This window comes from Eurytemora carolleeae, unplaced genomic scaffold, assembly GCF_000591075.1.
Source record: "Eurytemora carolleeae unplaced genomic scaffold, Eaff_2.0 scaffold214, whole genome shotgun sequence".
NCBI classification, from domain to species: Eukaryota; Metazoa; Arthropoda; class Copepoda; order Calanoida; family Temoridae; genus Eurytemora; species Eurytemora carolleeae.
The window spans coordinates 30,832-45,021 of NW_019396249.1; the positions used below are offsets into that span (position 1 = coordinate 30,832).

The 14,190-nt window shown below is 30.7% G+C and overlaps 1 protein-coding gene across 1 annotated transcript in view; it reads left to right on the plus strand.

The window, feature by feature from the left end:
* Nucleotides 1-876: 876 nt before the first annotated feature.
* Nucleotides 877-14,190, plus strand: part of LOC111699342 (uncharacterized) — an 18,685-nt gene continuing 5,371 nt past the window's right edge. Inside the window, exons 1-6 of the mRNA XM_023469994.1 lie at nucleotides 877-963; nucleotides 5,341-5,409; nucleotides 6,182-6,381; nucleotides 8,307-8,348; nucleotides 8,730-8,837; nucleotides 10,306-10,390. Coding sequence (XP_023325762.1) covers nucleotides 877-963; nucleotides 5,341-5,409; nucleotides 6,182-6,381; nucleotides 8,307-8,348; nucleotides 8,730-8,837; nucleotides 10,306-10,390 — 591 coding nt within the window. The remainder of the gene's footprint in view (nucleotides 964-5,340; nucleotides 5,410-6,181; nucleotides 6,382-8,306; nucleotides 8,349-8,729; nucleotides 8,838-10,305; nucleotides 10,391-14,190) is intronic.

Consider the following 14,190-nt stretch of genomic DNA (forward strand, 5'->3'; position numbering starts at 1 on the left):
GACAGTACTAATTCACTTGTAATTTGTTAAATATTTGATCTCAGCACCATCTATGTATCTTCTTAGAATCTAAATGTTAAAGGGACTGTAAGTGGAATTTCAAGTGACCCTTTATGCAAAGATGGCAATGTCCGATTACGATTTTTAACAGAATTGAATCAATGATATTTTCAAGCATTTACACAGTTTGGTAACAAAACAAGCTTTTCGCATACAGTAAAATTTAAATAATGAAAGAATAAAAATGTAAATAATACGTTCTGTATTGATATTTCAAAATATAACGACTTAAAACATTACACAATTCTAATAATAATATTATATTGCTATTACAATTAAATTGAACAGAAAAATGCGGGAAAATTTTTATTGACAATGGAGGAAGATTTACTTAAAATTCTCTTTACTCTCCGTATTTAAAAGTATTATGTGGAAACAAATTTTAGAAAAGATAAAAATATTTTCATTGATACATGCTATTCTGTAAATTATAATAGTGCGTTCAAATCTGAATTGTGGAATATTCTCAAATTATGGATTGTTTCAAGGTTTAAGGTTCGATTGCGTGTTATATGTGAAAATGGAAAACCTTGAATTATTCCGAAAATTGTATGGGTTTTAATTGAAAATGAACGATCATTCACAGTTTTAATTTAAAAAAAAAATAAGTAAATAGTGTTTTTTGTAGTGCTTAATAGTATGTTGGAAATAGTTTTTTAATTGATATTTTCTCTCGTTACAGTAAGGGTTACTAGAACGTTGATCATGAGAGTTGTGCCCAAACTTGACACTCAGTGTGAGGTTTGGAACATACGGTTTGGAACTTTCTTCCCCTGATTTGACAGAACTGTAATTTTTTTATTTTTTAGATTAAAAATGCGATATATTGATGGAATCATGTTTTCTTCAATGCTAATAACATGTTCCACAAATTCAGAAAAAGAGCTTCAACTTCCATACAGGGTAAACTCTAAGGCTAGTAAGTATATATTTGTTTACGATTTAGTTGTTACTTTTTGAGCCACATTTTTGAGAATAAACTATAGCGTATTTTATTATTGTTTTATTTCTTTTAGCGTTTTTTCTTAATGGAGTATTCTGTATTCAGGGATAAACTGGTTTGGTCCAAAGTACAAAACTAGATTTCGAAAATATAGAAATGTAAATTTTTATAACTATGTATTAAAAGTTTGGTTTGTTTGTTTTGTCTATCTGTCTAATTGTTTGTACCCAAAAAGCGTCAAAATGACTAAACGATTTAAAAATACAAATTAATTACACGAACACATGGGGGACCAAGGAAATTTCATGGCTGGTCAGAATTTGAGAATGTTGTTTCAGAAAAATTCTTATTAGAATTTTTTAGAAATGCTCCAAAATGAATTGAGTCTTTGCCACAAACTCTGATTTTATAATCCACATATATTTGCAACCAAATGATTTAAGTTGGAAATATCATAGGTTTACACCATCAGGTTTTGAAGATAAAGGGGTTAGAACATTTGATTTTGTTGCAGACTCAATTCTTTAGGTTTATTGAACGTTTCAAAAAATTCTTTAAAAATCATTTCTGACACCCCTAGGCCGAAACCATACGGCAGTCCTAAAGTATAATACAGGGAAATATCCCAGGGAAAGATTTGACGCCATCTTTTATTTAAAAAAAATTATATCTTATAAAGTAGTATAGTAGTATAGTAGTAATTTTATACATTTTATACATTTTATACATTTTATACATTTTATACATTTTATACATTTTATATATTTTTACATTTTATACATTTTATGCTTTAAACTGAATTGAATCTCAATTTGACAATAACATTAAATACAAGTATTTTAATTCATTGGTTTCCAATGATTTACAAGAAAATGGCAAATCATTGAAAATGTATGGAACAGTCGATGTAATTTCAACTTTCAAGTCACCTTATTTTTAGTTGTTTGGTGTTTCTCGACACGTATTTTCTTGCTATTTTTATTGATTGGTGATTCTGAAGTATTTTAATTGTTTTGTGTTTCTGACGTATTTTCAATTGTTTAGGGTTTCTGACATTTGTTTATTCGTTTGGTGGTGTTTTTTCTTCTGTTGAATATTATGTTATTTTGTTTGGACTAATTGGGGAACCGTTGTGAATCCTTAATGGCAAAAAACTTCTTAAATCATCTCTTTAATAAATTGAACTATTATCTAACAATTAACTTATTGACCTAAACTTTTTTAAAACTGTCTAAAGGTTCTTCTAAGTGTTCTTAATTTATTTAATTAAGAGATATTACATTAATTAAACTAACTATATTCATTAATTAGGTTGCAATTGGAGTTCAGTCCGTTTAAGGAATATTAAAGGCTACCGTATTACTTAAGATTAATAGGATTTAGCTTTACTGGGATTATTTAGGATTACTGGGCTTATTTAAGATTACTAGAATTATTTAGGATTTCTAGGATTATTAAGGATTTCTAGGATTATTTAGTATTTCTAGGATTATTTAGAATTAATGGGATTATTTAGGATTACTGGGATTATTTAGGATTTCTAGGATTATTTAGGATTTCTAGGATTATTTAGAATTACTGGGATTATTCAGGATTACTGGAATTATTTCAGATTACTGGAATTATTTAAGATTACTGGGATTATTTATGATCTCTAGGATTATTTAGGATTACTGGGATTATTTAGGATTACTGGGATTATTTAGGATTATTGGGATGATTCAGGATTGCAGGAATTATTTCAGATTACTGGGATTATTTATAATCTTAAGGATTATTTAGGATTACTGGGATCATTTAGGATTACTGGGATCATTTAGGATTACCGGGATTATTTCAGATTACTGGGATTATTTAGTATTTCTAGGATTATTTAGAATTAATGGGATTATTTAGTATTACTGGGATTATTTAGGATTTCTAGGATTATTTAGGATTTCTAAGATTATTTAGAATTACTGGGATTATTCAGGATTACTGGAATTATTTCAGATTACTGGAATTATTTCAGATTACTGGGATTATTTATGATCTCTAGGATTATTCAGGATTACTGGGATTATTTAGGATTAGCTGAATAGATTAAACTTGGTTCAGTGAGAAGGTGCAAATGACTAAATATATATTTATTTTACAATATTTATAATCAATTTATGCAGAACATATTTTTGCAACCTGCCAATTCCAACTTAGATTTTTTGATCTAACAGAATTAATAATTTGAAATGTTTAAGGTCAACAACATTAAAAAGTAATAGGGATTAGAAAATCAGAGTTAAAGATTTAATTTTTTTTTACTTATTTAGTTTCTTAGAAAATGGACAGAAATAATAGTTTCTTGAAGGATTTGTTTTCCACATTGCTTATAAGAAGATGTTTAGGTTTGTTTCTTAACTAGGAAATTAAGATAAGATCAACTCATTCTACACCATTCTAAACCATTCCTAAACCATTCCTAAAAGAATCTAAACCATTCCTAAACCATTCCTAAACCATTCTAAACCATTCCTAAACCATTCCTAAACCATTCCTACACCATTTCTAAACCATTCCTGAACCATTTCTGAACCATTCCTAAGCCATTCCTGAACCATTCCTAAACCATTCTTAAACCATTCCTGAACCATTCCTAAACCATTTCTGAACCATTTCTAAAACATTCCGAAACCACTTCTAAACCATTCCTAAACCATCTAAACCATTCCTAAACCATTCCTAAGCCATTCCTAAACCATTCCTAAACCATCCCTAAACCCTTTCTAAACTATTTCCAAACCATTCCTAAACCATCCAAACTACTTCTGAACCATTTCTAAACCATTCCTAAACCATTCCTAAACTATTCCTGAACCATTCCTAAACCATTCTAAACCATTCCTAAACCATTCCTGGACCATTCCTAAACCATTCCTAAACCATTCCTGAACCATTTCTGAACCATTCCTAAGCCATTCCTGAACCATTCCTAAACCATTCTTAAACCATTCCTGGACCATTCCTAAACCATTTCTGAACCATTTCTAAAACATTCCGAAACCACTTCTAAACCATTCCTAAACCATTCCTAAACCATTCCTGAACCATTCCTAATCCATTCCTGAACCATTCCTAAACCATTTCTAAACCATTCCTCAACCATTTCTGAACCATTTCTAAACCATTCCTAAACCATTCCAAAACCATTCCTAAACCATTCCTAAACCATTCCTAAACCATTCCTAAACCATTCCTAAGCCATTTCTAAACCATTCCTAAACCATTCCTAAACCATCCCTAAACCATTTCTAAACTATTTCCAAACCATTCCTAAACCATCCAAACTACTTCTGAACCATTTCTAAACCATTCCTAAACCATTCCTAAACTATTCCTAAACCATTCCTAAACCATTTCTAAACCATTCCTGAACAATTCCTGAACCATTCCTAAACCATTCCTAAACCATTCCTAAACCATTCCTAAACCATTCCTAAACCGTTCCTAAACCATTTCTAAACCATTCCTAAACCATTCCNTTCTAAACTCCTCCTCCTCCTCCTCCTCCCCTTTTTTCAATATTTTAAAAAGATTTAAATTCTACGGAATGAATAAAACGTTTGAATAAAACATATGTTTTTCATGTTTATTTCTCACCACACAGATCCATTTAATTGTGCAATGGAATAATTTAAAATGTGACACTTTTGTAGATTGTGGAATTATATTATTAATTCAACTTTCTAAAATTATTTTTTTTACTGATAATTGGTAATAATATTAAGTACATAATTGGTATTTGGCATCATGCCAAATTTTGTTGCAACGTAAAATACAATTTTTTTACTATCCTTTTATTTTCATTTAATCATTATAATTGGTTATTCAAAAAGTTTAATTCAATGATATTTGTATTTGTATTTTCAAATGTAATTTCTTTACAACTAAGTAAACAGGAATTTAGTCCTTGCCACAAACTCTGATTTACATATCCCTAAATCATTGATTTCTCAAACTATGAATTCTGTTTCATCAAAAAGTCTAAGTTTGAAATAGCAAATGTTTACACCATCAAATTGCAACAATATAAGGATTATCAAATTTGAGATTGTACATACACTATTGTACTGCAAGGACCTGAATTATTGTATTGTAAATAAGCTATTGTACTGCAGGGACCTGTACTATTGTGTTGTACGTATAGTATTGTACTGTAGAACCTGTACTATTGTATTGTACATAAACTATTGTACTGTACATATACTATTGCACTGCAGTGAACTTTACTATTGTATTGTAAATAAACTATTGTACTGCATGGAACTGTACTATTGTATTGTAAATCAACTATTGTACTGCAGGGACCTGTACCTGTGTACAGTACGGACCAGAAGAACGGGTCAGTTATACGAGCTCAGCTTGGATTTGATGTGAGTATTAAAAAAATATTTCATGAAATTTATCGAAAAATCATGATTTTTTAACATATTATGCGTTATTTATATTAAAAGAACTGTCATTGTAATTTCAAGCAACCCTCTATTCACAACGACAGCCTTTATCTGATCATTAATGTCAAAGATATCGTCTTTTTTCCAGCTTGAAAAGTTTATCATTCTGAAATTTACCTCCATTTTTCTTTAGCAAAAATGCACTAGCCATTTTATAGAAAAGTCACGAGAGAGTGTCGCTTAAAATAATTCGTCTTTAGTCCCTTCTAATGCCCCGTGTTTTACTCAAATAATTCTAAGGATTTTCCTTATTATCAAACTGGATATGATGCCAACTCGTTAGCCGCACAATATCAATTATATTCAAATGGAGCCCTTGTCACAAACTCTGATTTTTACAACCTAGATGTATCTTTGTCGTTGAACTTTAATATTATAAACTATAAACTCTGTTAGGAGAATTCGATGATTACGTAATAACTGAAATGATAAATATGTTATGTAATGAGTAATGATCAATGTCGTCTATTTGTGCATAATTTTGCATATTTTTTCTCTTTTCTTTTGGAAACCTGTATTTTCAAAAATTTATTTAAACAAATTTAAACTACACCATTTATATATATATTTATATCATTGTGTGTGAATAAATATTTTTAATAAAAAATAAGCTAGGTTTGAAATGTATCAAAGGTATAAAACATCAGGTTGGAAAGACATTTAAGTTTGAGGCAAAGATTTTTTTCTCCAGGCATTGATAGATTGTAAAGTAACCTCTGTTGAGAAAAACCTAGTCTCTTGGTTTCTTGTTCGCACCAGCTTCTCTACACAATCTACTCCTCTTCTTCTAAACTCCTCCTCCTCCTCCTCCTCCTCCTCCTCCTCCCCACCCTCCAGGAACCACTTATCCCTTCTAACTGTTGGATTCCAAACCTATTCTTCTGATCCAAGGAAAAGATGAAATAAAGACAGAACTTCATATAAATTTCAAAAAGTTTTTTTTTTTAAACATTTCAGAAATTTTTTGACCATGTTGTATATTTTTGCATAGAATGATATGGAAAATAATATTTTTATACATTAAAAAAATGTTAGTAACATTAAACTCATAAACCAAACAATTTTTAGTCTTGGTTTTTATATTGATCGGCTAAATACGTAATTTTTAGTGACCTATCTTTTCACAATCACACCGCGGCATTATTTGAACCGTAGTCTAAGAAATTATCAAATATGTATAGCTTTGGTATTCTATAATAAAAATAAATAATTTTTAACTGTAGGGTTTTCTTTAGAAGTTACTAGCAGATTTTATGCAGCAGAGACAATTTAGTTTTGTTCCTTAGATAGAATAATCAGACATTTACCTCTAAAGCCACTGTGTATTATGTTAACGCACAGTCCTTTCAACCAACAACTTTTTTTAATAGTTTAAATTTACACAAAGTATAGTATCGCAATTTATCTAAATAAACGTTGGAGAAGGTACAGCTAATCTCAAATGTGAGGATACATCGCAAGAGTGCATGAAATGTCGTCTTGAAAAAGGTTTATGACAGCTGTTTTGCTTCACCATTGTTCAGCATATGAAGATACGATTTATGAAAGTATATAGTTGTTGAGAGTAATAATATTATGAAAATTCTAAGCTTGAAATATGCAGGACATTAACTCGTTTTTTCCTCGCGATATTTGATCTTGAATAGATAGAGAATACGACATGGTAAAAACTCTTGCTTTGAATTCATATTGGCTGTATCAAAATGAATAAAATATTTCTTTTATTTTTCTAAATTTTTTTTTAACATGATGAGAAATTTTAAAGGCATGTGTGCCGGGTTAGCTTGCCAAACATTCTATATAAGAATGAAATGATGGTTGGCTCAAGAATCAAGATTAAACTTTTATTCGATTTAACTTGTCTAAGTTCTTTCAGATATAAAACTAACTGAATAATTAGATTAGGATTAGTTGTCTGCAGACAACAAAAGGGGGGGGGGGANTTTCAACTTCAAATAAAGTTTTTCAAGTTTTGTGGTCAAAAATTGTAATCGTTTCCATTTAGCCTTGTTCTAGAATTGTTATCGTGATTTTAAAAAATTCAACTTCTTTATTGAAACCATATCATTTTTTTGGTTTACACATTAAAAACTTCGGATCATATAAAGTACAGGCCGGACTGTTCGACAACTAGTGCAAGTTGTTTACAACAGTATGGTGCATCCAAACTATAAGTTTTATAGTTCTCTAGTTGTTGGTGTTATTTACCTCCCGTCAGGACATTTGAAGGAAAATGTACGCTTGATTCTGACGTGTGTATTTAGCTTAATCAACTACACTGATCATTACAGTAACAAAATGGTGAAGTGAAGACGACTTACCATATAATTTTGAGGAGCGCTGTATATTTATGAGAAGTCGTCTTCAATTTCCATATCATTTTGGGAAGCACTGAATATTTTGAAAAGTCGTCAATGCTTACCATTTTATTTTGGGGAGCAATATATATTTACTAGAAAATCAAGGCGCTTCGCGCCCTTCTTTCTAGCCTTAGAGGGCGCTTCGCGCCCATCTCCTAAATTAGTTGTGAACATGTTCTCTTTGTGTACATCGTAAAACAAAACAAAAATAATNTAATTAAGGTGAAGAAAAAGTTACAATTCTTTTTATAACACAAATAGACCATGAATAAAATCACCCCCCCCCCCATACAAAATTTTAGTTTATTTTCATATTTCTTTTCCACGTACTGCACCTAATAACAACAATGATCAGTGTAGTTGATTAAGCTAAATACACACGTCAGAATCCAAATGTCCTGACGGGATTTACCTATCTATTTATCTACATATTCATTATTTTATCTATATCTACAGATTTGAATTAGACTTCTTGCGCCCAAACAACTATAGGCTCAGGTAACCTCAAACATTACAAAACAAAAATTAATAAATTTACAAAATCCATATTTTTACAATGAAAAAAGTTTTAAATATATTGTCACCATTTTTTATTCTCTATAACTTAAAATTAAAATATTTTCTCTAAGGTAAAAACTTTTCTACAAAATAGCGATATTCTACAACACTTGATTCAGATATTCATTGTAACAAGTTGACAACTCTTAAATTTAAATTTTAGTTATTTCTTCCGGGTACGTTAACCACGGGGTGTTCAAGAAGATTCCATTTTGCCATGATCTTGCACATAAAACAAACAGCTGCTTGATTCCGGGATTTGACCTCTGTTTGATTTACAATAAAATATTTAAATGAATAATTCAAATTATCTAATTGTAGAGTTCGAGATGTAAGAGTAGAAGATGAAGGTTATTATCATTGTCAGCTTTCTACACATCCTCCACAGATAACATGGGCTAGACTACTCACACTCAAACCTATAGTCAGGTATCATGTTGTCAGTATGCTGTATCCTGTATCCTGTATCTGTACAATTAAATAAAGAATATGTTAACTGTTAATAATACTAGACAAGGAGAATAATATCGTATCTGATATCCACCATATCCAGAGTAATATAAAGAATATGTTTACTGAGCTGAAAAGTTTAGAATGGAATTTCGATCGCTTAATCTGAGTATCCAATGTACACACTTTCGATTTTATTCTTAATTCTCTCTTTTAGAACATCCCTACTGTATTAAAGTTACGTTTGATAACAAATACAGATACGATGCTATATCAATTGGACTAATATAAAACTAAACAATTACGTTAAATTGCAAAGTCAGGTGTTCACAAACCGGGGTTCAGTAACCGGGGTTCAGTATATTTGAACATTAGAGCATTGAAACAAAATAAAAATTCATTACATTCAAATAAATTCATTTGAAAATTTAATCCAAATGTACTTTAGTCCAAACTTACGTTGGTTCAATCGAACACTAGTCCAATTGACAGAAAAAGTACAGGCAAATCAAAATCCGGTTTTTCAAAATTAGAAAGCTATTCTCTCCCGTTTCTATATTTTAAATTTTAAATTTCCCGGCTTTGATACGCCACTCTGATTGGTTAAATTTTATTTACTTTAAAGGATACAAACACAAGAAAAGGTTAGTCTCGAGATTAAGAAAAAGAGAGGATCAAGGAGATCAAGCATTGATCTCGATATCTGAAGTTTTCAGCTCTGTTTAGGATACTGCAAATAAGGAGAATAAGACTGAATAAGATATCCATCATTTCCGGAGTAATATAAAGGACAGATTTACTGTTTAGGATACTGGATAAGGAGAATAAGTCTGAATAAGATATCCATCAATTCCGGAGTAATATAAAGGACAGATTTACTGTTTAGGATACTGGATAAGGAGAATAAAGCTGAATCAGATATCCATAATCATATCCGGAGTAATATAAATGACATGCTTACTGTTTAGGATACTGGATAAGGAGAATAAGACTGAATAAGATATCCATCATATCCGGAGTAATATAATGGACAGGTTTACTGTTTAGGATACTGGATAAGGAGAATAAGACTGAATAAGATATCCATCATATCCGGAGTAATATAATGGACAGGTTTACTGTTTAGGATACTGGATAAGGAGAATAAGACTGAATAAGATATCCATAATATCTGGAGTAATATAAATGACATGCTTACTGTTTAGGATACTGGATAAGGAAAATAAAGCTGAATCAGATATCCATAATCATATCCGGAGTAATATAAATGACATGCTTACTGTTTAGGATACTGGATAAGGAGAATAAGACTGAATAAGATATCCATCATTTCCGGAGTAATATTATGGACAGGTTTACTGTATAGGATACTGGATAAGGAGAATAAAGCTGAATCAATATCCATTATCATATCCGGAGTAATATAAATGACATGTTTACTGTTCAGGATACTGGATAAAGAGAATAAGACTGTATCCGATATCCATCATCATATTCGGAGTAAAATATCCCTACAGTGTAGGGTCAGTCAGGTAAAAATAAGATTTTAAATGAACCGAATTCCTTTTTTATACGCTAATTAGTTTTTTAATTGATTAGATGTGATCTTCAAGAAAATCCTTATATGATTTAACTTTAAGTGACACTTAATTTGTAGAGTGTTAGATGTTATGGTACTTTCCCAAAGGGATTTTCCCAAGGGCGACTTCCCAAGTGACAATTTCCCAAGCCACAGCTTACCAAGTCTGTCTTAGACGCAGCTTACGGTTTCTAGCTGCAGCGCTCGGCACCCTAGCCCATTCTAGCCGCAGCGCTCGGCCCAGAAAGTATCTTAACTAACCTAACCCGTGGCCGCAANACATTTGGAAAATTGCAACTTGTAAAACTGTCACTTGGGAAGTCCCCGTCATGAAAATTCCTTAGGGAAAATACCTATCACCGAGTGGGATATCCGATTTATAACCATACCAATTAAACCTTTGTCTATGATGAAAAAAATAAATATCCTTCATTGTCTAGATAAAAACAGATTATTTTCAGTTGTGGTTTTACTAATTAAGTGATAGAACAACAACGATATATTCGATCCTTGTTACTCAGATAAAAACACTTTAATGACGGGATTTATGCAAGCCAACATTAGCCGTCTTTAATGGCAATCCCTGATGACATTGTCTTTAGATAATACAATTTGCGGTGTTTCGTCCAAAAGTAGAAAGTATGAGAAAGAGAGAGAGACGTTTTTAGAGGGTTTATTTAGCTCAATTCATAGCTGAGAAGTCAAAGCTAAGGATATAGCACATTTATATATTCAGAAATACATTAACAATTGGACATTGGACATTCAAATCGCAGATCAAAGACTTGTTTTTTCCATATGCAAATTGGTTTTTAATTAGTTTAAAAAAGGAGAGTTTTTATTTCTGGTGATAATGAAGTTTGAAGGGTACAATTGAGAATCAAACATGCCACTCTTATTTTTTAAATGGAGGGACATTTTAAATTACGTCAGCAGACCCTTCAATAATCAATAAAATTTATTGACAAAAACTAAAATTATCTCTGATATCACAAAGAACTTTCTTTACAGAATCGGAAATATATGGTCAATAAAAATATATGACCTTGCAAGTTGTAAGTCCTAATGTTCTAAATGCCATATTTAAAATTATCTAAATCATTTATAAACTAGTCTCTAGAATCCAACAAAGGGTTGGGAAAACTATATAAGAATGGAATTAACTTTTACAAATTATTTTCTAAAGGAATCCAAGATAAAAGGAGAAATAGATTAGTTTCCTTCCTTAGCTGGTATTCTTGTGTTTACATGATTTACATCTTTTCTACTTTTCTTTTCTCTTTAAATCGGCTTGCGCTTCCTGCCACTTTTATAGAAATAATTTTTAGCTTCTTTTCTATTCTATTCTATTCTATTCTATTTTATTCTACTAGGCTTTTATGGCGCTTCGCGCCCTATCTTTTATTTCAATTGTAAACATGTTCTCTTTGCATAAATTGTAAAACAATTTAAAAAGGCGTTAGTGGATTTTCTGAAAACTGTCGTGGATTTTGTTGGAGGCTAATTTTTTAATTTTGATCATCCACAAACCCCTCCATGCGGTCATGTGAGGTCCCACACAAAATTTGGGCCCGATCGTGTCAGCCGTTTTGACGTTTACTGGATACAAACAAACAGACACCCAGACAAGCAAAGTGTATAAATATCTTCTATTCTATTCTATTCTTTTCTGTTCTATTGTATTCTATTCTATTCTGTTCTGTTCTCCTCTACTCTATTCTATACTATTCTATTCTATTCTATTTTCTATTCTTTTCTGTTATATTCTAAACTATTCTATTCTATTCTCTATTCTTGTCTTTTCTATTCTATACTCTTCTTCTATTCTCTATTCTTTGCGCCCCTTTTCTAGTAACAATTTAAGCTTTTTCAAGTATATTGTTGTTTTAAGTATATTGTATTTCAAATTATTTTTAACGACATTTTCAAGGTAACAATTTTTCTATTCTATTCTGTTTTATTCTGAAATTATAAATGATTAGTGATTTGAAATCATCTCTAATGTGTAAAAGGATGAAAAAACAAGGAAGAAAATGACCAGAAATGCTTCCAGTAAATGAATCCATTATATTAAAGTTTGGTTCAATATGTTAACCTGGAAACTCATAAATTCCATAAACTTAAAAGGGGAGGGGATTCATCAGGCTCCTCCGAGGGGGGAGGCATTTTCTCAAGAAATTTTCCCCTCCTCTTTTTTCCTTTAAAGAGAAAGATATAGAGTGGAAAACATTTTTAAGAATAGCTTTGGAATGTAGGTCTACATTGGTGGAGAAAGGAAAAATAGAAGGGAAAGAAAGAGGAGAAAAACAAAATAACGAAGCGAAAGGGATAAAAACAAAAGGAACTAAGGGAGTAAGAAAAAGAAAGAAAGGAAAAATGGAAAATAAAAATATAGGAGGGGAAATTGGAGGGGAAAGGAGAAAGAAAACAGGAGGGGGAGAATTGAGGGANATATGACAGTAGGCTCTAACCATTTTATTGCAGTGTTTACTGTGTCTTTAATATATAGAAATAAATTTAAAGAATATTCTAATCCACCATTAAGATTTATTTGGACTATTTTTGTACTCTTTATAGAGTTAGTTCCTGTTTTTGTTTTTGTTTCTCGTTTATCACTTCGTTTTTCATTTGTTTCTCATTTCTCTTTCCTTATATTATGATTAATTTATTTGTGTTTAGAACCTGTACATTTGTGTATGATATCTAAGTGCTTGTGTTTAAAACTTATATATTTGTGTATGATATATGAATGTTTGTGTTTAGAACCTATATATTTGTGTATGATATATGAATGTTTGTGTTTAAAACTTATATATTTGTGTATATCTGAGTGTTTGTGTTTAGAACCTATATATTTGTGTATGATATCTGAGTGTTTGTGTTTAGAACCTATATATTTGTGTATGGTATCTGAGTGTTTGTGTTTAGAACCTATACATTTGTGTATGATATCGGAGAACTCATAAAACATTTTATTGTTACTCTGTACTATTGTGAGAAGACCCATTAAAGGGTTATGATTGCAAAGGTTCCATTATCCAACAATAGGTTTTTTTTATAAATTAAAAAGACCGAGACGTAATTTAAGGAACACTTCATTTAAACAATGGCATTTACGATTCACAACAGTGTCCTTTAAATGATTGCTGAATAAGGATGACGGGGATATCCTTATATTTTGTCTGAAAATCGATTATTATCAATCATGGCTTCTCTGTCAGGTCGATATGTGGATTTATACTGCAGAGACAATAATGACGGAAAGTGTCAGATTTGAATTTTTAAGATAAGCAATGACAATATTTTTCTCATTGTTACTTAAATAGAGTTTTGAAAGGTACCATTGTGAATCGGATTCTAGAAAAATCGTCTATAGTCTCTTTAAGAATCACATCTTAAATACGGATCAGGTGTACTGCATCTATATTCATAAATAGATAGATACAATGAAAGAGAAAAGTTTTTTGCATAAAATATATTTACACAATGAAATAAATGAAATATACTGCTTTTCCAATAACAACTTTGATTGTAAAATAGAAAAAAAAGTTTGTCATACAGTTTGAATTACCTATTCGAAAAGTGTGCTTTACGGGGACATCTTCTAGATAATAGTGTAAAATCTGGGACACCCTGTAAATACATTATATATATTTTAAGACTGAAACTATTAAAATTCTTTTTATTTAGGTTAAGTATTTTTAATCATTATTATGAGAATTCCGGAGACAATATGAAAACCCCCCTGTTATC